Source organism: Microcebus murinus, chromosome 27 (assembly GCF_040939455.1).
Source record: "Microcebus murinus isolate Inina chromosome 27, M.murinus_Inina_mat1.0, whole genome shotgun sequence".
Classification (NCBI taxonomy): domain Eukaryota; kingdom Metazoa; phylum Chordata; class Mammalia; order Primates; family Cheirogaleidae; genus Microcebus; species Microcebus murinus.
In genome coordinates, this window is record NC_134130.1 from 5,045,076 (window position 1) to 5,066,242 (window position 21,167).

General features: G+C 58.7%; 1 protein-coding gene across 3 annotated transcripts; it reads left to right on the plus strand.

Annotated features, from left to right (window-relative positions):
• Positions 1–1,733: 1,733 nt before the first annotated feature.
• PLIN3 (perilipin 3) lies at positions 1,734–20,324 on the plus strand. 3 transcript variants are annotated; one of them, XM_075998358.1, is made up of 8 exons: positions 1,734–1,752; positions 9,874–9,956; positions 10,688–10,886; positions 11,030–11,112; positions 12,079–12,376; positions 16,664–16,863; positions 18,481–18,606; positions 19,412–20,324. In XM_075998358.1, the coding sequence occupies exons 2-8, from the start codon at positions 9,891–9,893 to the stop codon at positions 19,751–19,753; spliced, it is 1,314 nt and encodes a 437-aa protein (XP_075854473.1). In that variant the 5' UTR covers positions 1,734–1,752; positions 9,874–9,890; the 3' UTR covers positions 19,754–20,324. The 3 variants fall into 3 exon arrangements, with proteins under 3 accessions (XP_075854473.1, XP_012624681.2, XP_075854474.1); XM_012769227.2 differs by lacking the exon at positions 1,734–1,752 and adding an exon at positions 7,608–7,694 and having other exon boundaries at positions 19,409–20,324; XM_075998359.1 differs by lacking the exon at positions 1,734–1,752 and adding an exon at positions 7,621–7,694 and having other exon boundaries at positions 9,776–9,956; positions 19,409–20,324.
• The last annotated feature ends 843 nt before the right edge of the window (positions 20,325–21,167 follow it).

The following is a 21,167-nucleotide window of genomic DNA, read 5'->3' on the forward strand; positions in this document are numbered from 1 at the left end:
GGGCGCTAGACTCAGTGGACCACACGGGCGGGCGTTGGGGACACTTCCTCTGCGGTGGCCCCGTACCCGCCACGCCAGGTGGGCCAACGGAGAAGGCAGCTGGGGCGGCCCCACTTCCTGCCCCGGTGGAGGCGTCTCTCACGCCCCCCTCGCCCTCGCTCCCAAAATAACCCTCCTCCCCTCTGGGAACCAAAGCCACCCACGCCAGCTGCAGCCTCCAACGCAGGGACGCAGGACAGGCGGAGGCCGGCAGCTGCCACCACGGTGCCTGCCCCGCTGGGAATGTCCACCCCCCCTGCAGCCACCTCCGGCATTCCAGTCCCAAGGGGGGTGGCCCGGCCTCCCGCCATGGTCCAGGAAACACGAACTCTGCGCAGCAGGGCCAGCTGGGAGGAGGGGCTCTTTGGCCACTTTGGGCGACAGGGACCCCTCTCTGGCCAGAACCCCCAGGCCTGAGGTCCCCCCAGTTTTCACCTCATGTGACTGTTTTGGGGAAAAGGGGCTGGTTGCCAGGACAACAGCCCCCTACCTCCACCCGGGAACAAAGAGGCAGCCAGGAGCGCCAAGGACGGGCTGTTCTCTCGCCGCCAACGTGACTGGCACGTCCTGGCAGCTGGCGCGGGGACGGCTGTGCCCTAGCCCGGGCCTGGCCTCCCTGGACAAGGCTCCCCAGTGTGGGGGCGGCCGGGGGTGGCTGTGGCCCCGAGGGACGGGTGGCAGCTGGCGCCACGAGGGCCCCGGAGAGCGGGAGACAAAGGCCAGGTGGGGGCCGGGCTTGGGGTCACCTGGGGCGTTCCAGGGGCGGGGTGCGAACCTTTTGGACACTCCTGGCCCGAGGGGGGGAGGCCAGCAGACGGGCTCAGGGGTCTCAGAGCCGCTCCCCTCCCCCAGCTGGCGCCAGGAGGGCCGGGGGTGGGGACAGGCCAGGGCCTGCATGTTAAAAGCCCCCGGCTTCCTGCAGCGAGCCCAAGCCAGCAGGACCAAATCCTCCCCGGGCCTTCGGGACACAGCGGCCCGGCGTCCACCCGCCGGCCGGAGCCGCGACTGGGAGAGACACGGACAGGGCCCGGCCGCTGCCCGGTAGATACAGGACACGCGGTTGAATGAGTCACTTTGCAGTGTAAGTGGGCCCCTTGCAATATTTGGGACATACTTATGCTAAAAAGGAGTCTCTGCTTCCAGAAGCAGCGAAACTGAGCTCAAGAATGGGCCCCAAGACTTGCCCCTTTGCTGGGCCCCTGCCTTGGGCTTGGCCTTGCTGTCTCCCCGACCCCCGAGCACGGCCGTGTCGGCCTGCCCTGTTCACCCGTCCCATGCCGGCCCCTTCCCCGGTGGGGCTCCACAGACCCCCCTCCCCTCGGCGCCAGCCTCTGAGCCCTGGCTCCCCCGGCGTGGGCCAAAGCCTACATGCCAGTGAGTGCCGTCCCCCCTCCGCCCACAGCCCTCCATGGCTCCCACCTACCTGGGGGGAAAAGCCCAAGTCCTCCCTGCGGCCCAGCAGGCCCTGCACGGCCTGCCCTGTCCCCTCCCCGCCCTCCCCTCCGCCCTCACATACCATACTTCACACATACCGTGCAACGTGCGGTTCTGAGTCTCATACATGTCCCCACAGCTCCGTGAAGGCAGGGATTGTCCCTGTCTCTGTCTCCAGCCGGGGACACAAAGAGCGCTGGGTAAACACTTCCCGAATGAGTGAACACCACCTGCCACCTCGCTATGTCCCACCTCTTCTTCAAGACTCACCTGAAGCAGGTTGGGCTCGTTTTCCTCCTCCGAGTCCCCCACCCTCCAATCTTGCCCCCTTTGAACATTTATCCACAGGGCGGCCCCAGAGATCTTTCCCATGATCCGACCTGCCCTTGCCGCCCCCTGCTCTAGAAACTTCTGTGGCTCCCTATGACCCTCAGATCTGGCAGGCGGACCCTTGCCAACCTGTCCAGCTGCATCTCTTATCCCCGGCCACTCTCCCCGCCCCGCCACCGCGTTCTACCCTCTAGCCTCATTCTTTTTGACACTCTGTTCCTTTCGCCTGGACGAGTGCTTCCGTAGCTTTGCCTGCCCGAACACTATTCACCTCTCAGGCCTTGGCTTAGACATCACCTCCTCCTAGAAGCCTTCTAGGACTACTGTCACCCACCTGGGTCTGGCCCCTCCTAGGGGCCCCACCTTGCCTCTGCACCCCCGTGCAGGTAGAGCCCTGATAACCCTCTACCTTATCCACCTGCCCGCACTGTCACCTACTCATCCCCAGACACAGGAGGCCCAGGGCCCATGACACTTTTAGGGAGAAACAGAAGAAATGTTTTCATTTTAATTTTTCTTGAAATCAGAAGAAAAAAATGACACCAATAACAATGACTATATAATAACGAACTCACCTGAGAGCATATAGGCGCCCCACAACTTACGATAGGGCTACATCCAAGTAAACTCATCATAAGTCAAAAATATCGTTAAATTGGCCGGGCGCAGTGCCTCATGTCCGAAATCCTTGCACTCTGGGAGGCTGAGGCAGGAGGACGGCTTGACGTCAGGAGTTCTAGACCAGCCTGAGCAAGAACAAGACCCCGTGTCTACTAAAAATAGAAAAAATAGCTGGGCTTAGTGGTTGGCGCATGCCTGTAGTCCCAGCAACAAGGGAGGCTGAGGCAGGGGGATCCTTTGAGCCCAGGAGGTGGAGGTTGCTGTGAGCTACGATGATGCCACGGCACTCCAGCCCAGGCAATAAAGCGAGACTCTGTCGCCAAAAAAAGTTTTTAAAACTCGCAAGGCAAAAATGCATTCCAGGGGGGCGGGTATATACATACACAATGAGTGATATGCGCACCATCTGGGGGATGGTCATGATGGAGACTCAGACTTGTGGGGGGAGGGGGGAATGGGCATTTATTGAAACCTTAAAATCTGTACCCCCATAATATGCTGAAATAAAAAAAAAATGCATTCCAGGCCAGGCGTGGTGGCTCACGCCTGTAGTCCTAGCACTCTGGGAGGCCGAGGCGCTGGATCACTCGAGGTCAGGAGTTCGAAACCAGCCTGAGCAAGAGCGAGACCCCGTCTCTACTATAAATAGAAAGAAATTAATTGGCCATCTGATATATATAGAAAAAATTACCTGGGCATGGTGGCGCATGCCTGTAGTCCCAGCTACTCGGGAGGCTGAGGCAGGAGGATCGCTTGAGCCCAGGAGTGTGAGGTTGCTGTGAGCGAGCCTGACGCCACGGCACTCACTCTAGCCTGGGCTACAAAGCGAGACTCTGTCTCAAAAAATAAATAATTAAATAAATAAAAATGCATTCCATAGCCTGATAAACCCATCCTAAAGTAAAAAATTGCTAGGTTGGCCGGGCGAGGTGGCTCACGCCTGTAATCCTAGCACTCTGGGAGGCTGAAGCGGGTGGATTGCCCGAGGTCAGGAGTTCAAAACCAGCCTGAGTGAGACCCCATCTCTACTAAAAATAGAAAGAAATTAATTGACCAACTAAAAAAAAATATATATATATATACACAAAAAAAATGAGCCGGGCATGGTGGCGCATGCCTGTGGTCCCAGCTACTCGGGAGGCTGAGGCAGGAGGATCGCTTGAGCTCAGGAGTTTGAGGTTGCTGTGAGCTAGGCTGACGCCACGGCACTCACTCTAACCTGGACAACAAAGCGAGACTCTGTCTCAAAAAATAAATAATTAAATAAATAAAAATGCATTCCATAGCCTGATAAACCCATCCTAAAGTAAAAAATTGCTAGGTTGGCCGGGCGAGGTGGCTCACGCCTGTAATCCTAGCACTCTGGGAGGCTGAAGCGGGTGGATTGCCCGAGGTCAGGAGTTCAAAACCAGCCTGAGTGAGACCCCATCTCTACTAAAAATAGAAAGAAATTAATTGACCAACTAAAAAAAAATATATATATATATACACAAAAAAAATGAGCCGGGCATGGTGGCGCATGCCTGTGGTCCCAGCTACTCGGGAGGCTGAGGCAGGAGGATCGCTTGAGCCCAGGAGTTTGAGGTTGCTGTGAGCTAGGCTGACGCCACGGCACTCACTCTAGCCTGGGCAACACAGTGAGACTCTGTCTCAAAAAAAAAAAAAAAATTGCTAAGCTGGACGGTCGTCGGTCGGGCATGTCTGCATTTGTCTCTATGCCAACGCGACTGTGAAAGTTTGTTTTCAGTGCTTTTTCTCGTGGAGGCGGAGGCCCACAGGGGCAAAAGAGCCTCGGACCCTCAGACGTGCTCATGCGACTCTCCGCCCTGTGTCTGTCTCTCGCAGGGACTGAGAGTTCTGGGCAGGCCGAGGTCGAGGCTGGTCCCCAGGACTGCCTTGCACAGGCCCTGCACACAGCAGGTTGTTAATGGTTGCTCGTTGAATGAATATCCAGTGACTCACTGGGTAGTGATGGGATAGTGCTGTGCAATAGAACTTTCTGTGATGTTGGGAATGTTCTAGAATTCTGTGCCACCCAATATGCTGGCCTCACGCATGAGGCTCACACATGAGAGGACATCGGACGGACAGACGGAGGAAAAGGTCAGAGGGCAGAGGAAGGGACACCTGGACCGGGGAGGGATGGATCTGGGACCAGCAGTGCCCCCTTGTGGCCCAGACCTCCCCTGCCGCCCTCCTACTCTCAGCGGAAAAGAACAGGGGAGTTTTCAGGGCCCTTAAATTGGGAGCAGGCGGAGGTAAGAAAAGGAGAAGGAGGAGGAGGCAATAAAAGGAGAAGGAGGAGGAGGCAATCTCAAAAACAAAGACCTTGAAGATGGACGACTCCAGGTTCAAACCCCGTGGCCGGCGATGTTTGGCTGTGTGACCCGGGGCAAGTTACTCTGCCTCTCTGATCTTTAGTTTCCTCATCCAGAAAATGGGAGAGAGCCAGGCCGCTGAATAATGACCTGAATAATGACACAGCTCAGAAAACAGCAGCTATTTCTTACCTCCCACCCTGGGACTTTGGGAGGCAAGGGTGGGGGAGTGTTGCCCCCACGGAACCTCACCTCCACCCAAGAGGCTGGGAGGAGACAGGGCCTCCATGAAGACTAAGCAGGGGCAGAGAAAGAGACATGGGTGTGGGGTGGGGCTGTCCAATTCCGCACAAAAACAAAACAAAATAAACAGAATGCCCCAAGGAAACCTGGATTTCAGATGGACAATGAACCATTTTTGAATATGAGTATATCCCAAACATGTCGTGGGATATACTCATACCAAAGTCCAATGGGCTCGACGTGGACCCAAAAGTCAAGTTTAGCTGGGCGTCCTGTATTTTAATCCGCCAATCCTCATCTGGCGGACGCTGGGCGGGGTAGGGGCAGGCAGGTAAAGTTTCTGGACGGAGGGGGCGGTGGAGGGAGCCCGGGCAGAACCCAGGACTCTTCCTTCCCCGCCCCCGCCCGCACTGGCGCATGCGCAGCATCAAATGCCCTTGGCCATGCTCCTAGGTCGCCAGAGCAGCGGGCGAGCATACCTGGGTGCTGTGCTTGTCCTTGCCTTGGGCCGCCCACCCCACCCCCTGCCCAGCCTGCTGCTGCTCTCTCCACCTCTTCCCACCTTCCCCGATCCCATGCCTGCCTCCCCGGCCCTTTGTGGGGCGGAAGCACCAGCACTTTCTTTTCCAAATCACAATCAGGTTACATCCCCTAGACTAGAGCTATTTGGGCACTGAAGGCCACTTGGAAGTTGAAGGTCACCAGGCATATCTCCCAGGGACCTCAGAGCTGTGTGCCCTGGGTGGGTCACGTCATCTCTCAGCCACCTCGCCCTGTCCCCTCCTGCTTCTCTCCCCTCCTCACTCTGCGCCAGCCACACGGGCCTCCTCACTGCGCCTCCGACATGCCAGGCGCGTCCTGCCCCAGGGCCTTTGCACGGGCTGTGCCCTCTCTCAGGATCACTCTTCCCATGTCTACACGGCCCCCTCCTTGCCTCCTTCACTTCTGTGCTCAAATGTCCCTTAGAAAGGCCTCCCCTGGCCACCCTATTAAAAACTGCAGCCCCCACATTTTGTAATCCAGTATCTTCCTTTGCTTTTCTGCCACTCCACCAATAGGTAGAAGGTTCGCTCACTTATGTTGCACATCATTAACATGATCTCTCCCGCTGGGCGGAGAGTATGCAAGAGCAGTCTGCTTTGCTCACTTCCGGTGCCCCTGCACCCAGCACAGGGACTCAATAAACATGCTCGAATGAACGAACAAGCAGGAAAGGGCACATGCAGCAAAAGTCGTGACATTGTTACCTGTTTACAGTTTATGGCTTTAGCCGTTTTGGGGTCTCGGACTCCCTTGTGCATCTGTCCGGCTGCACGTGGTCCCTTATATTTAAACATTCAGTGTCTAGCGTGCGAAGCCAGCGGGTGCTAGGGGCCAGCATATTGGGCGGCACAGAATTCTAGAACATTCCCAACATCACAGAGAGTTCTATTGCATAGCGCTAGTGTAGACCTTGTCAAAATAAAAGCACTTAGTCACAGGCAACCAATTTTGTCCATGTTTTCTCTAGAAGTTCCAGAAGCCTCACCCCCAATTCAGATAATTTAGCAGAGGCTGCGACCTGGTGGCCCCGGGCCGGATACCGCCCCGGTTGGGTTTTATTTGGTCAAAACGTTTCCTGAGAGGCAGGACACTTCAAAGGGCTGAAATTCCTGTGCATCTGCGAATCTCCAGGTGGGTCTCCCACCGGGCACTGCTCTGCCCCACCCCTCTGGGCAGGACAGGTGCCACCTCTCAACAGAGACCTCCTGCCTGGCTCCTGGAGCCATCCAAGATTGAGGTTTTGGGTTTACAGACCATTATTTGGGGAGGGGAGAACCCAAGTGGAGGCCGGGTGCAGTGGTGGCTCGCGCCTGTAATCCCAGCACTTTGGTAGGCAGAGGTGGGAGGATAGCTTGAGGCCAGGAGTTCGAGACCAGCCTGGGCAACACAGACCCCGTCTGCACAAAAAATAAGGAAAATTAGTCAGGCATGGTAGCAAACGTCCCAGCTACTTAGGAGGATCGCGTGAGCCCAGAAGTTGGAGGTTGCAGTGAGCCATGGTGATGCCACTGCACTCTAGCCTGGGTGACAGAGCGAGGCTCTGCCTCCAAACAAAAAGGAAAGAACCAAGCGGAGCTGCGTTAGGAAGAGGCTGATCCAGGAGCCAGAGAGCCTGCAGGATTGGCCCTTGTCTGGCGCTGAATGACCCTCTGTGGACCCCAGATTCCACACCTGTAAAATGGGCCTGACAAAGGGACAACCTAGTGTTGGGAGGATTGAGTGTCGCGATGCTGGGCAGGGCAGGCGCAAAGTCTCAATAGGTGGTTCACGTCGCTTGTACCGCTGGTGGGCTGGGCAACCATCACTGGGGTCTTCTAGCCTCAGTTTGGCCACCGGAGAAATGGGGGGCCCGGATCGCAGTCACGTCCCCAGCTGAGTTCGCAGCGCCCCAGCTGGGGAGGGGCGTCCCAAGGCTGGCGCGGGCGAGGTCCGGGAGGGGCCCCTCCCCTCCAGGGACAGGGCGCACGCTGCTTCTCGGACCTGGGTAAGTGGCCAAGGGGCGGGGCCGGCTGGGGACGCCCCCCGACCCTATTGGTCCTCTGGCCCGTCACTCCCCGATGCCCAGCCCCTCCACCGAGGTAAGAGCCCGCCCCGCCCCGGCCTGGACGGCTTCAGAGCTGGCCGGGGAGTCGTGGCGGCCGCGCCCCGGACGTCCCGCTGGCCGTGGTGAGAGGCGGGGGCGCCCCGACTGAGCTGGGGGGCGGGGTCCCCCAAGCCCGGGGGCGCCCCACAGGCGAAGGGGGCGGGGAGGGCCTTTCTCGGGAGAGGGCGGTGCTTGGCCGCGCTCTGCGGCTTGGGGAGGGGTCTCCGGCCGGCGCCGGGCACCCCTTCCCCCTTCCCCCTTCCCCCCAAAACCTGGCTTCTGCCGCGGGCTCTGACTCTCGGACTCCCGTCCCGCGTCCTGGGACTTTGCTGAGCCCTCTGCCGCGGGGCGGGCTCGGTCCCCGCCCACCCCCAGATACTCCGCACGGCCAGAAGTGCGCTCGCTTTTGCACACGCAGTTTGCGCGCGAACTTCCTCGGCGTTCGCCCCTCCCGGGGACTTCGGAGACACTGCCCCACGGTTTGGCCACCTGGGGGCTTGTCCAGGCTGCTGGCCCCGCAGCTGACTGGGGGGGGGGTGTCAAATCCCGCCCCCTTCCCTTGGGCGGGTGTGGCCGCGGGATCGCACACGCACGTAGGAAGGCCGGGGACCTCAGCCTCTCGGAAGTTTGGAAGTGGCGTCTCTGTGCCCGGGCAGCTGCCGGGTGGCCGAGTGTCCCCGGCCCGGAGCGCCCCCGCCTCCTGGCTTTGCTCAGTGTCTGGTTAGGAAGTGGAGGGGCGGGTCGCGCGCGCCAGCTAGCTCTCGCTCTGGCCTCGGAGCCAGCTGCAGGCGGGTCGCTGGCCGCAAGGGCTTCAATAGGGGCTGACATCTGCAGAGGCCGCCCTTGGTTGAGCCAGCGCCAGGGGGATTGGTGGCCAGAGGGCATGAGACCTAAGCGAGGCTTGAGAGAACCCACCGAGGCCAGGCCGGGACTGGGGTGCCTGCCTACGCAGCCCCTGCCCAGGTGAGGGGAATAAGAGTTCCGGCAGTGGTCACGGGGAGTTAGGTGTGTCTCCTCGCCTGACCTCCCGGTTGGGGGACTTTTGTAACAAGCAGGACGCTCCTTCCTGGCTGGCTTCACCCCTTTGCACGGAGAAGCCCGAGTGGGGTGAGACGGTTCTGTTCATTGAGCACCTGCTATGCTCCACAGCCTGCCAAGCTCCTCACTGCAGCATGCCCTCCAGTCCCCAGGGGCTCTGAGCTAATATGAAATGGTTATACCCATTTCACAGATGTGGCAAGTGAGGCTCCCCCTCGGCTGCTTCCTTCCCATGCTCCTACTGCTAGGAAGTTGCAAAGCTGGGGCTTAAAACCAGGCCTGGACTCCTGATCCAGTGCTCCCCAAACACCCTTTGGCTGGGTTCTGCTTAGGCAATACCTTTAGCCCCATTGTACAGCTGGGATGACTGAGGCTGGCGGAGAGGGAGCACCTTGCTCAACCTCACATAGCAGGGGCAGAGCTGGGACTCCTGGCTTCCCTCCGGGAATGCGGTATGGTGATGTCAGGCCTGTCTCATCTCACCTGGCCAGGTAAACAGAGCACACACAGGTGTGGGGGCAGGCATGTTCTCCCCACCTTGTTTTCAAAGCCTAACCTTTTTTTTTCTTTTGGAGACAAAGTCTCACTGTGTCCCCCAGGCTGGAGTGCCGTGGCATCGTCACAGCTCACTGTAATCTCCGACTCCTGGGCTCAAGTGATCCTCCTGCCTCAGCCTCCCGAGGAGCTGGGCCTATAGGTGCAGCCACCACGCCTGGCTAATTTTCCTGTTTTTAGTAGAGACGGGGTCTCGCTCTTGCTCAGGCTGGTCTCAAACTCCTGACCTCAAGGGATCCTCCCGCCTCGGCCTCCCAGAGTGCTGGGATCGCAGGTGGCAGTGCAGGGGTGGCATCTTCCCGGAACTGAGGTTTCTGGGGCAAAGGGAAGATAGGTTTTGAAACCCGGCAGCTACTGGCAGATTGCCCCGGGTAGAGGTTTGGGACCTTACCCGCTTTCCGGGAGGACAGGCCATACAGGTGAGCCCTTGAGGGGCTGCTTCCAAACCTGCTCCCCAAGGCGTGGCCTGGGGACAAGCTGCCAGGCCACCACCACCTGGGGGCGTGTCAGAAATGCAGAGACAGGTCGCACCCACCCCAGACCTGCTGACGGGGCACCTGCCGTGGGACAGGGTCCACAGGTGACTCCCCCAGCTCCAGCGTGGCCCGGCCCCGCCCTCCAGGGAAAAGTCCGGGCACGCTGTACCCTGTCTGCTCCCTCCGTTCGCAGTGCCTGCTGCTGAGACCATGTCCGCCAACGAGACAGAGGCCAATGCTGCCGCCCAGGTGACAGCGGAAGAACCGGTGCAGCAGGTGAGGAAGGGCTGGGGCCAGGGGCTGGGATGGCCCCCTGCCCAGTGACGTCAGTACCCTGGGAGGCTGGAGGGGGGTGTTACTGAGCATGGTACGGGTCGCTCACAGGTGCCCCGGGTGGGGCGGGAGGAACGGGAATCTGAAAAGCTCTTGGAGGAGGCCGGGGCAGGAGGATTGCTTGAGGTTGGGAGTTCAAGACCAGCCTGAGCAAGAGTGAGACCCCGTTTCTACCAAAAATAGAAAAATTAGCCGGGCATGGTGGCTCACGCCTGTAGTCCCAGCTACTCGGGAGGCTGAGGCAGGAGGATCGCTTGAGCCCAGGAGTTGGAGGCTGCAGTGAGTTGTGATGATGCCACGGCACTCCAGCCTGGGCAACAGAGCAAGACCCCAATTCAAAAAAAAAAAAAAAAAATCAAGTGGATTTTTACCTGCCCTGACCCAAACCCAGGCCGGGTTTGGCCCGAGAGCTGTATATAGTTTGCAGCCCATAGTGCTCGGCCCCCAGCTCTGCAAGCATGGGCGCCCCGTCCCCGAGACACGCTCCCTGGAACGGATGAGCCGCAGCTAGAGAAAGGAAGGACGTGGCGGAAGCCCAGAGTTCCTGGCTTGTGCAACCCCTGCGCTGCGGGCCGGGCCGGGCCGGGCTGGGGGTTTCGCCAGCGGGAGCAAGAGCAGAGCCGGGGCGGCCGCGTGTCCGGCCTGGCCCCCCTGAGCCGCCTCCTCCCGCGCAGCCCAGCGTGGCGGGCCGCGTGGCCAGCATGCCCCTGGTCAGCTCCACCTGCGGCATGGTGTCGGCCGCCTACGCCTCCACCAAGGAGAGCCACCCGCACGTCAGGACCGTCTGCGACGCGGCAGAGAAGGGCGTGCGGACGCTGGCGGCCGCCGCGGCGAGCGGGGCCCAGCCCCTGCTGTCCAGGCTCGAGCCCCAGAGTGAGTGAAGCCCGAGCGCCCGGCTCCCCGCCCGGCTCCCCGCCCGGCTCCCCGCCCGGCTCCCCTGCAAATCCGCCCGCGGTGGCCTTCCCCAGGCTCCCGGGCGGTGGGAGTGAGGCGCCCGCCTGTCCTGTCTCCCACAGTCGCCTCGGCCAGCGGATACGCGCACCGCGGCCTGGACAAGCTGGAGGAGAGCCTGCCCATCCTGCAGCGGCCCTCGGAGCAGGTCAGGGGCGTCCCCGGCCGCGGCCCGCTGTAGAGCGCTGTGGTCAGCCCGGAAGAAGCCCTGTCCCCACCGCCTCCCCCATCCCGACAGCCACTCATTCACCCTGTCCCTGTGGATTTGCGGCTTCTGGGCATTTCGCCTAAACGGACTTGTGTGTCCGAGCCCCGTCCCTTTTTAAGGCTAAATAGCATCCCATTGTGGGCCAGGCGCGGTGGCTCACACCTGTAATCCCAGCACTCTGGGAGGCCGAGGCGGGAGGATCGCTCGAGATCAGGAGTTAGAGACCAGCCTGAGCAAGGATGAGACCCAGTCTCTACTAAAAGTAGAAAGAAATTAATCGGCCGGCTAAAAATATATAGAAAAAATTAGCCGGGCACGGTGGCGCATGCCTGTAGTCCCAGCTACTCGGGAGGCCGAGGCAGGAGGATTGCTTGAGCACAGGAGTGTGAGGTTGCTGTGAGCTAGGCTGACGCCACGGCACTCACTCTAGCCCGGGCAACAGAGCGAGACTCCGTGTGGCAGGCCTGGTCGCGTGTGCCCGTGCACCTGCCGGTGAGCGCTCAGGTTGTCCCTTCTGGCTGTCGCGGCTCCTGCTGCTGTGGCTGATGGAATTCAACTGTGGCGAAGTGCACAGCGTAGAATTCACCATCTCAAACCTTTTCCAAGCGCACAGCTCGGTGGCGTTAAGCACGTCCACATGGTCGCATGACCGTCACCCCCCTCCATCTCTAAAAACACTCCCAGACAGAGGAACAGAGGCACAGAGAGGTAGAGTGCCTTGCCCGAGGCCACACAGCTGGGAAGCCAGGGATCCAACCCAAGCATTCTGGCGGCGGCGATCAAGGCAGGGACTGCGACTCAGAGTCACCTGGGGGCCCCCCCTTCAGCTTCCTTGGGAGCTGGGGTGCAGGGGAGGGTTGCGGGGGGCGGAGGGAGGACGGCGGCTCTGACGCTGCCCCATTGCAGGTCCTGGCGGACGCCAAGGAGCTCGTGTCGTCCGGGGTGTCGGGGGCCCGAGAGATGGTGTCCAGCACGGTGTCCAGTGCCAGGGACACGGTGGCCGCCCGGGTGACGGAGGCGGTGGACATGACCCGCGGCGCCGTGCAGAGCGGCGTGGACAAGACCAAGTCCGCGGTGGCCAGCGGGGTCCACTCCGTGGCGGGCTCCGGCGTGGGCCAGATGGTGCTGGGCGGGGTGGACACGGTGCTGGGCAGGTCGGAGCAGTGGGCGGACAACCACCTGCCCATGACGGACGCCGAGCTGGGTGAGTGCGGCCTGCGGGCCTCTCGGATTCCTGGGTCTGTCACCTGTTCCTGCCGCCTCCCCTCCGGTGCCCTGACCCCCCAGGCCGTCCTCCCCGCAGCAGCCACCAGAGGGCGCCTGTGAGCACCCGAGTCAGGGCCTGGCCCTCCTCTGTCCACAGCCCTCCATGGCTCCCGCCTCCCTCCGGGTCAAAGCCCAAGCCTTCCCTGCAGCCCACCAGGCCCTGCACGACCTGCCCTGTCCCCTTCCTGCCCTCCTGTCCTCCCTCTCTCCCCCTTCTCCCTCTGCTCCAGCCGCACGGGCCTCCTCGCTGTGCCTCCAACATGCCAGGTGCGCTCCTGCCCCAGGGCCTTTGCACGGGCTGTTTCTTCTATAAGGCTTGTCTGTCCAACTCAAATGCCACCTCCCCGGCGAGGCCTCTGGTCTCTGCAGTTGCCACCTCCCTCATCCTTATCGTGTCCCGACACCCCTCCGCCCCAGCCCCCGCTCCGTTTTATCTCATCATCGAGTCCCCGAAGCAGAAATTTCTGTCTTGGTCGCCGCTGCCTCCCTGCGTCTAGCACGGGGCCTGGTGCCGAGCAGGTCCTCCAATCCTTGCATAAAATGTCTCAGAAACAGCCTCTCCTCTGGCGCCTGCCCCTTCCCCGCCCCGGGCTTCTCCTAGCTGGGGCAAGTGCTCGCGGGCGCGCTGTGTCCTGGGCCATCCTCCAGGTGGTGAGGGTGCGTCCTGAACGCGCCCCGCCCTGCAGAACTCCCCGAGCTCAGGGTCCAAAAATCCAGTTAAAGGAAAGATCTGGGGGTTGGGGGGCAGCTGCATTTATAGGAAGGTGATATTTGATTGGAACCGAAAGCACGTGGCCTGTGGCACTGTGCCACTTGTCCTTTGAGCTTTCAACCCCCGATTATTGCGTTTCTACCCAACTCTGAGGTTCCTGGCGGAAGAGACCGGTTGGTCTGTTCCCTGCTGTCCCCCGTGTTCCCGGGGGCAGTGGCCGCTGGTCCGGAGGGGGGGCTCAAACCCGGTGTAAGACTCGGCTGTGGGTCTCGGTGTCAAAGGCCGCAGGGCAGGAGGGGTCCTCTAGGAGGAAGGTGTTGACCCAGGTCTGGTAGGATTTCAAGAGGACAGCAAGGGGCCGGGCAAGGCGCCTCACACCTGAAATCCCAGCACTCTGGGAGGCTCAGGCGGGAGGATTGCTTGAGGCCAGCAGTTTGAGACCAGCCTGAGCAAGAGCGGGACCCCATCTCCACGAAAAATAAAAAATTTAGCTGGGTGTCGTGGCACCTGTAGTCCCAGCTACTCAGGAGGCTGAGGCAGGAGGATCGCTTGAGGCCAGGAGTTGGAGGCTGCAGTGAGCTATGATGACGCCACTGCACTCCAGCCTGGGCGACAGAGGGAGACCCTGTCTCAAATAAATAAATAAATGCAAAGAGAGCAGGAATGACAACTGTGGCAGAGAATGGCCCCATCTGACCACCTTTGATTTTCAAGGGTGTCTGCGGAGAGTGAAATCAGGGTGCTTTGCGGGGGAGGGTGTGGCGAGCTGCGGCAGCGAGGCCAGGGCCCGAGGTTTGCTCCTGGGGCTCGGGCCAGGTGAGCGGCCGCCTCCCTGCCCTGCCTTGGGTCCCTGGCGCTTGCTTACCAAGGTCCCAGCGCTTTCTGCAGGCCCTGCCGCTTGCCCGGGCTTGCGGGACGCTGCCGGCCGTCCTTGGCCTAAATGACAAAGCTGCTTTCACTTCTGAGCGGCAGCTCCCGGCTTCCCAGAAGCCTTTGGGGGGCGGGGGGGGGGGAGGGACAGTGGGGAAGAAGCCATTTTTCTCGAAATGTAGGCTTTCATCTTTGCTGTCTGTAAATGTCCCAAGTGCTTGTTTTTTTGCGTTCAGTTTTTTGTTGTTGTTATTGTTTTTCCAGAAAGGGTCTCAGTCTGTCACCCTGGCTGGAGTGCAGTGGCACGGCCATAGCTCACTGTGGCCTGGAACACCTGGCCTCCAGCGATCCTCCTGCCTCAGCCTCCCAAGTAGCTGGGACTACAGGCATGTGCCACCATGCCCGGCTAATTTTTGTAGTTTTTGTACAGACAGGGGGTCTCGCTGTGTTGCCCAGGCTGGCCTTCAACTCTTGGCCTTAAATGACTCTCCCGTCTCTGCCTCCCAAAGTGCTCGGATTACAAGCATGAGGCGCTGCGCCCATCTTGTGATCGACGTTTTCTTTTACTTTTTGTGAGACAGAGTCTCACTCTGTTGCCTGGGCTAGAGTGCCATGGTGTCAGCCTAGCTCACAGCAACCTCCAACTCCTGGGCTCAAGCAATCCTGCCTCAGCCTCCCTAGTAGCTGGGACTACAGGCATGCACCACCTTGCCCGGCTAATTTTATATATATATATATATTTTTTTTTTTTTTTAGTTGTCCAGCTAATTTCTTTCTATTTTTTTTTAGTAGAGATGGGGTCTTGCTCTTGCTCAGGCTGGTCTCAAACTCCTGAGCTCAAACGATCCTCCTGCCTCAGCCTCCCAGAGTGCTAGGATTGCAGTCATGACCCACCTCGCCCAGCCAGTGTTAACCTTTTTTCAGTGTCAGTGTACAAAGATTTTTCTACGACATCCCCTTCCCCAGCAGACTGTATTAGACTGTACAGCCTGCAGGCCAAATGTGGCCCACCACTTGATTGTGTAAATAAAGTTTTATTGGCACACAGTGACACCCATTGGGGTATATACGGTCTGTGGCTGCTTCCACACTCTATAGCAGAGCCGAGTAGTGGGGAGATGGTACAGCCTGCAAAACTGAAAGCGTCTACTGTCTGGCCTGAACAGGAAAAGTTTGCCCCTAGATCACGATGTGTTCTTCCAGAATTATGTAATGTGTATAGAAACAACTGACTTCCCCAAAGGAAGGCTTGCCTTGACTGAGCAGCGTGCCCGCTGCTCTGCTTGTGGTATTTTGGTGTTTCACTGATGGCCGCGTTTCGTTTCTGGGGTGATCCCTCACCCAGAATGAGATGCATAAATATGTGACTAAAATGCAGATCTCACTGGATCGTGAGAAGGAGCTTTCCCTGCCTGGCTGACGTGTCCTCTTGCATTACCTTGGGCACACATTCGTGCTCCCTGAGATTTATTTATTTCATATCCTTCTTGTTCTGTTTTGTTTGTTTGGTTGTTTTTTTTTTTTTTTTTTTTTTTTTGAGACAGGGTCTTGCTGTGTTGTCCAGGCTGGTCTGGAACTCGTGGGCTCAAGCGATCCTCCTGCCTCGGCCTCCCCAGTACCTGGGGGATGACTGGCACATGCCACCACCCTGGCTGGATATCTTCTTTAGATTAACTTTTCTGGATTCTTCTAGAAACCTTGTCGTTACTATAAATGGAAAGCTGGAGCGTGTGCTATAAGTAGATAATAAAATAAATAGTCGAGCATTCATTTGTGTACCTGTCTGGGTACAAGGTAGTCCAAATGTCACCCTTGAGGCAGCTCTGACTGGGGCGGTGTTACAGAAGGAGAAACTGAGGCATACTGGCAAAATCACTTCCCTATAGACCAGGGAATGACAAACATTTTCTTTTTTCTTTTCTGAGACAAGGTCTCACTCTGTCGCCCAGGCTGGAGTGCAGTGGCGCCATCACAGCTCCCTGCAGCCTCCAACACAAGCGATCCTCCCGCCTCGGCCTCCCAAAGTGCTGGGATTACAGGCGTTAGGCACTAATACAAGATCATCCGACTCTTTTTCTGTAAAGAAGTGGATAAGGAGCCAGTCTCGGCGGCTCACGTGTGTGATCCCAGCACTTTGGGAGGCCGAGGCGGGAGGATCGCTTGAGACCAGGCGTTGGAGGCTGCAGTGAGCTGTGATGGCGCCACTGCACTGCAGCCTGGGCGACAGAGCAAGACCTTGTCTCAAAAGGAAAAAAAAAACAGGAAAAATATAAGACTGTACCGCTACATACCACCGTGCACGCGACCGTATATGGGAGCTGTCGTTGGCGGCAGCGTCATTTTCGCCGCAGGACTATGGTGACCCTGCGTGGTTGCATTCACGGGCTGCACAAAAGTGGAGCGAGACCGACTGGCCCTCAGGCCATCCTTTGAGACCCTGGCACCAGTATAAGTCCCCCACATCCCGAGAGGTTCAGTTCCCTCCTCCCCATTTTGCAGAAGGGGAAACTGAGGCGCAGGCATCTTTCACCCGCAGGCCTTAGCGGCTTGTGAGCAGCTCCAGGGTAGAAAGTTGGGCGGGGGGGACCCCAGCGGCCGCGAGGCGTGGCCGGCCTTCATGGAGCCTGTCCCTCCTCCCCGCAGCCCTCCTCGCCACGTCCCCCGAGGGCTCCGGCATGGCGTCCGTGCAGCAGCAGCGGCAGGAGCAGAGCTACTTCGTGCGCCTGGGCTCCCTGTCGGAGCGGCTGCGCCAGCGCGCCTACGAGCACTCGCTGTGCAAGCTGCGCCGCGCCGGCCAGACGGCGCAGGACGCCCTGCTGCAGCTGTCGCAGGCCCTCAGCCTGGTGAGGCCCGCGTGTGTGTGCGTGTGCGCGTGTGTGTGTGCGTCCGTGTGTGTGTGTGCGTGCGTGTGTGTGCGTGTGTGTCTGTGTGTGCGTGTGCGTCCGTGTGTGTGTGCGTGCGTGTGTGTGCGTGTGTGTCTGTGTGTGTGTGTGTGCATGTGTGTGCGTGTGTGCGTGTGTGTGCGTGTGCGTGTGTGTGTGTGTGTGTGCGCGTGTGCAGGGGCCATCCCTCACCCACCCGCAGCCCCCGGGCAGGGCCACCCCATGACTTCGCGCTGTCCTGGCCTCCCTCCCATCACTGGAGGTGGAAGTCCAAGGGGCCGGGCGCGGTGGCTCACGCCTGTCATCCTAGCTCTCTTGGAGGCCGAGGCGGGTGGATCGCTCAAGGTCAGGAGTTCGAAACCAGCCTGAGCAAGAGCGAGACCCCGTCTCTACTATAAATAGAAAGAAATTAATTGGCCAACTAATCTATATACAAAAAATTAGCCGGGCATGGTGGCGCATGCCTGTAGTCCCAGCTACTCGGGAGGCTGAGGCAGGAGGATCGCTCGAGCCCAGGAGTTTGAGGTTGCTGTGAGCTAGGCTGATGCCACGGCACTCACTCTAGCCTGGACAACAAAGTGAGACTGTGTCTCAAAAAAAAAAAAAGGAAGTCCAAGGTCAAGGTGTCCTTCTGAGGCCTCTCTCCTTGGTTTGCAGGCGGCAGCCTTCCCCTGTGTCTGCACGTGGCCGTCCCTCCGCGCCTGTCTGTGGCCGAACCTCCTCTTACAATTTTCTTTCGGATTAGTCTTTTCGGATTAGAGCTCTCCTTAATGGCTTCATTCATTTTAACTTAATTACTTTTTTGTTTTTATTTTTATTTGTATTAATTTTTTTTCTTTGGGGGGAGATGAGGTCTCTGTTGCCCAGGCTGGAGTGCTGTGGCGTCATCGCAGCTCACTACAGCCTCCAACTCCTGGGCTCTAGCGATCCTCCTGCCTCAGCCTCCCGAGTAGCTGGGACTACAGGCATGCGCCACCACGCCCGGCTGATTTTTTCTATATATATTAGTTGGCCAATTAATTTCTTTCTATTTATAGTAGAGACGGGGTCTCTCTTGCTCAGGCTGGTTTTGAACCCCTGACCTCGAGCAATCCTCCCGCCTCAGCCTCCCAGAGTGCTGGGATTACAGGTGTGAGCCACCGCGCCCGGCCCCCCCTTTTTTTTTTTAAATAAATTTTCTTATATTTTTTTCTTTTAATTTTTTTAAAATTCCTCCTTGAATGGCGCGTATGCCATTCTTAAACCTCTGCCACTGTGGGCACAGCAGCGCACGTTCCCTCGGCCGTAGCCAGTCCCGTGGCCAGGCGCGGTGGCCTGGGGTCAATGTGCCGCTATTCTCTTCGCACCAGCCACCCAGGGCACAGGGAGCCGATTAAACCGAAGAGCACGGAGCCCACCGTCCCCCCACCCCACCCCCGGCCGTGGCAACCCTACATGAAAGCGACACCCCCCTCCGCCCTCGGTCCCGCCCGTCCCGAGAGTCAGATGACAGTGGGGTCCCAGGCTCCCTATGTGACCTCACGGGCTCTGCTGGCTGCAGCGAGCCGCCCACCCTCAGTCCTCTCCCCTCCGTTCCAGGTGGAGGCGGCCAAGCAGGGGGTGGACCAGAGGCTGGCGGAAGGGCAGGAGAAGCTGCACCAGATGTGGCTCAGCTGGAGCCAGAAGCAGGTGCAGGGCACGGAGAAGGACCCAGCTAAGCCAGAGGTATCCACTGCGGGGCGGGGTTGGGAGGGTGGCCCGGGGTTCTCGGGGTCCCCAATGTCACCCTCCACACCTCTGCCACCAGAGGCTCACCTTCCTAGGGTGCCTTCCCCGCCTCTCCTCCCAGTAATGCTTTCAGGACACCCCCTCCAGGAAGCCCGCCTAGATTTCTGCTCTCAGGTATGGGTGTGGCTTGGGAATCGGAGGATATTTTGATAGTGACGCGACTCAGACTTCTCCGTGCTAAGCTGTGTCCCGCTGACCTGCAGTCTAGAATTCCTCTCTCCCCAATCCCAGAGCACCCTCTAATCTGCCATCCTCTGCCAACCGTCGGCCTCTCATGGCACACGCTGACGGGTTTTGCCACCTGTACCCCCCGGGCGCTAAAGCCCTCCCGACATCCACGCCTCACACCATTCTCACACCTCGTTCTCAGTGACACTCCTTCAGTCTCTGTCTGCACTAGCGCTTCTCAGCTTACCCTCTGCGGGCCTCGGTTTCCCCATCTGGAGACGGGATGCAGGACCCTCTGTAGGGTGGCTAAGATCAGATGCGTTCCAGCCGCTCAGGAGGCTGAGGCAGGAGGATCTCTGGAGCCCAGGAGTTGGAGGCCGCAGTGAGCTGTGATGACGCCACTGCACTCCAGCCCGGGGGACAGAGCGAGACCCTGTCTCAAAAACAAAACAAGCAAAACCCACAACACCCAGAGCCCGTGTGGGGAACCGCTGCGTTAGAATTTTCCCGAAGATCAGGTCCCTCTGCCCGCCGGAAGCGGACGTCCCTGCTCAGCCGCCGTCTCTCCCAGCAGGTGGAGTCCCGGGCGCTGGCCATGCTGCGTGACATTGCCCGGCAGCTGCAGGCCACCTGCGTCTCCCTGGGGGCCAGCGTGCAGGGCCTGCCGGCCGGTGTGAGGGACCAGGCACGGCTGGCCCGCCGCCAGGTGGAGGACCTCCAGGCCACCTTTGCGGGCGTCCGCTCCTTCCAGGACCTGTCCAGCGGCGTCCTGGCCCAGAGCCAGGAGCGGGTGGCCCAGGCCCGAGAGGCCCTGGACCACGTGGTGGAGTGCGTGGCGCAGAGCCCGCCCGTCATGTGGCTGGTGGGGCCTTTTGCCCCCGGGATCACCGAGAAGGGCCCGGAAGGGAAGAAGTAGAGGGGAGAGGCCGGGGCTTGGGGGGCCCCGTCCCGCTCTTGTAGCTGCCGACTTGGGAAACTGAGGCTCTCAAAACAGGGATGTCGCATTCGCCGTAAGGGCAGACCAATACGTGTTTCTGCTTTCGGGCTACCGCTTTTTAATAGGGGGCGACCCCTCCAACTGCCGGGGACGTCGTGGCCGCTGTCCTAGGTGACAGCGTTGGAACAGGGCAAAAACACACAGCGGGGACGTCACCCACCCGCCCCGTCGCTTGCCCCTCTGAGCTTGAAGGAAGCTTGTGGGAAGCCTGGCCCCATCAGTCAGTAGCGAGAGGTTTTTTTGGATAAATGTTTTTTCTGGATGGTTCCAAAAAAAAAAAAAAAAGAAAAATGTTTTCCTTCCTAAAAATCACAGACGGAGTTGATATAGTCCACTTCCTTTTCTATGCCAAGGTCCCCGGCTATTAGCCTTTATAGCTAATGGACTTGAACTTCTGGTCTGAGACGTGGGGCATTCGTTCTAGAGCAGAAATGTGCTGAGGCCTGTCTGGTGTTCATTATTGCCTTAATAAATTTTACCTGCAGCTACATACAGGCTGTGTGTGTGTGTGTGTGTGTGTGTGTGTGTCTTAGTCCATTCCTGCCGCTCTAACAAAAGAGCCTTAGGCTGGGTAATTTATAAGCAACAGCAATTTATTGTTCATGGTTTGGCACAATGGCTCATGCCTGTAATCCTATCAATGTTGGAGGCCGAGGCAGGAGGATCGCTTGAGCCCAGGAGTTTGAGGCCAGCCTGGGCAACATAGCAAGACCCCACCTCTACAAAAAATTTAAAAAATTGGCTGGGCATGGTGCCACATGCTTGTATTCCTAGCTACTCAGGAGGCTGAAGCAGGAGGATTGTTTGAGCTCAAGAGTTTGAGGCTGCCATGAGCTATGATGACACCACTGCACTCTACCCAGGGGGACAGTGTGAGACTCTGTCTCAAAAACAACAAAAACATTTTTTAATTTCTTTGCAGGATTTTTCAATGAATTAATTACTTTTTTTTTTTTTTTTGAGACAGAGTCTCACTTTTGTTGCCCAGGCTAGAGTGAGTGCCGTGGCGTCAGCCTAGCTCACAGCAGCCTCACACTCCTGGGCTCAAGCTATCCTCCTGCCTCAGCCTCCCAAGTAGCTGGGACTACAGGCATGTGCCACCATGCCCGGCTAATTTTTTGTATATATATTTTTAGTTGGTCAATTAATTTCTTTCTATTTTTAGTAGAGACGGGGTCTCGCTCAGGATGGTTTCGAACTCCCAACCTCGAGCAATCCGCCCGCCTCGGCCTCCCAGAGTGCTAGGATTACAGGCGTGAGCCACCGCGCCCGGCCATGAATTAATTACTTTTTAAACATATTAACTGCCATGTGAGTTGTATTTAATTCACGC

Excerpts from the sequence above, each read along its gene's own strand:
- PLIN3 (XM_012769227.2), top strand. The coding sequence starts at position 9,891 with ATGTCCGCCAACGAGACAGAGGCCAATGCTGCCGCCCAGGTGACAGCG. Across the intron at positions 12,377-16,663 it reads CATGACGGACGCCGAGCTGG|CCCTCCTCGCCACGTCCCCC; the intron begins GTGAGTGCGGCC and ends TCCTCCCCGCAG. Across the intron at positions 18,607-19,408 it reads AGGACCCAGCTAAGCCAGAG|CAGGTGGAGTCCCGGGCGCT; the intron begins GTATCCACTGCG and ends CGTCTCTCCCAG.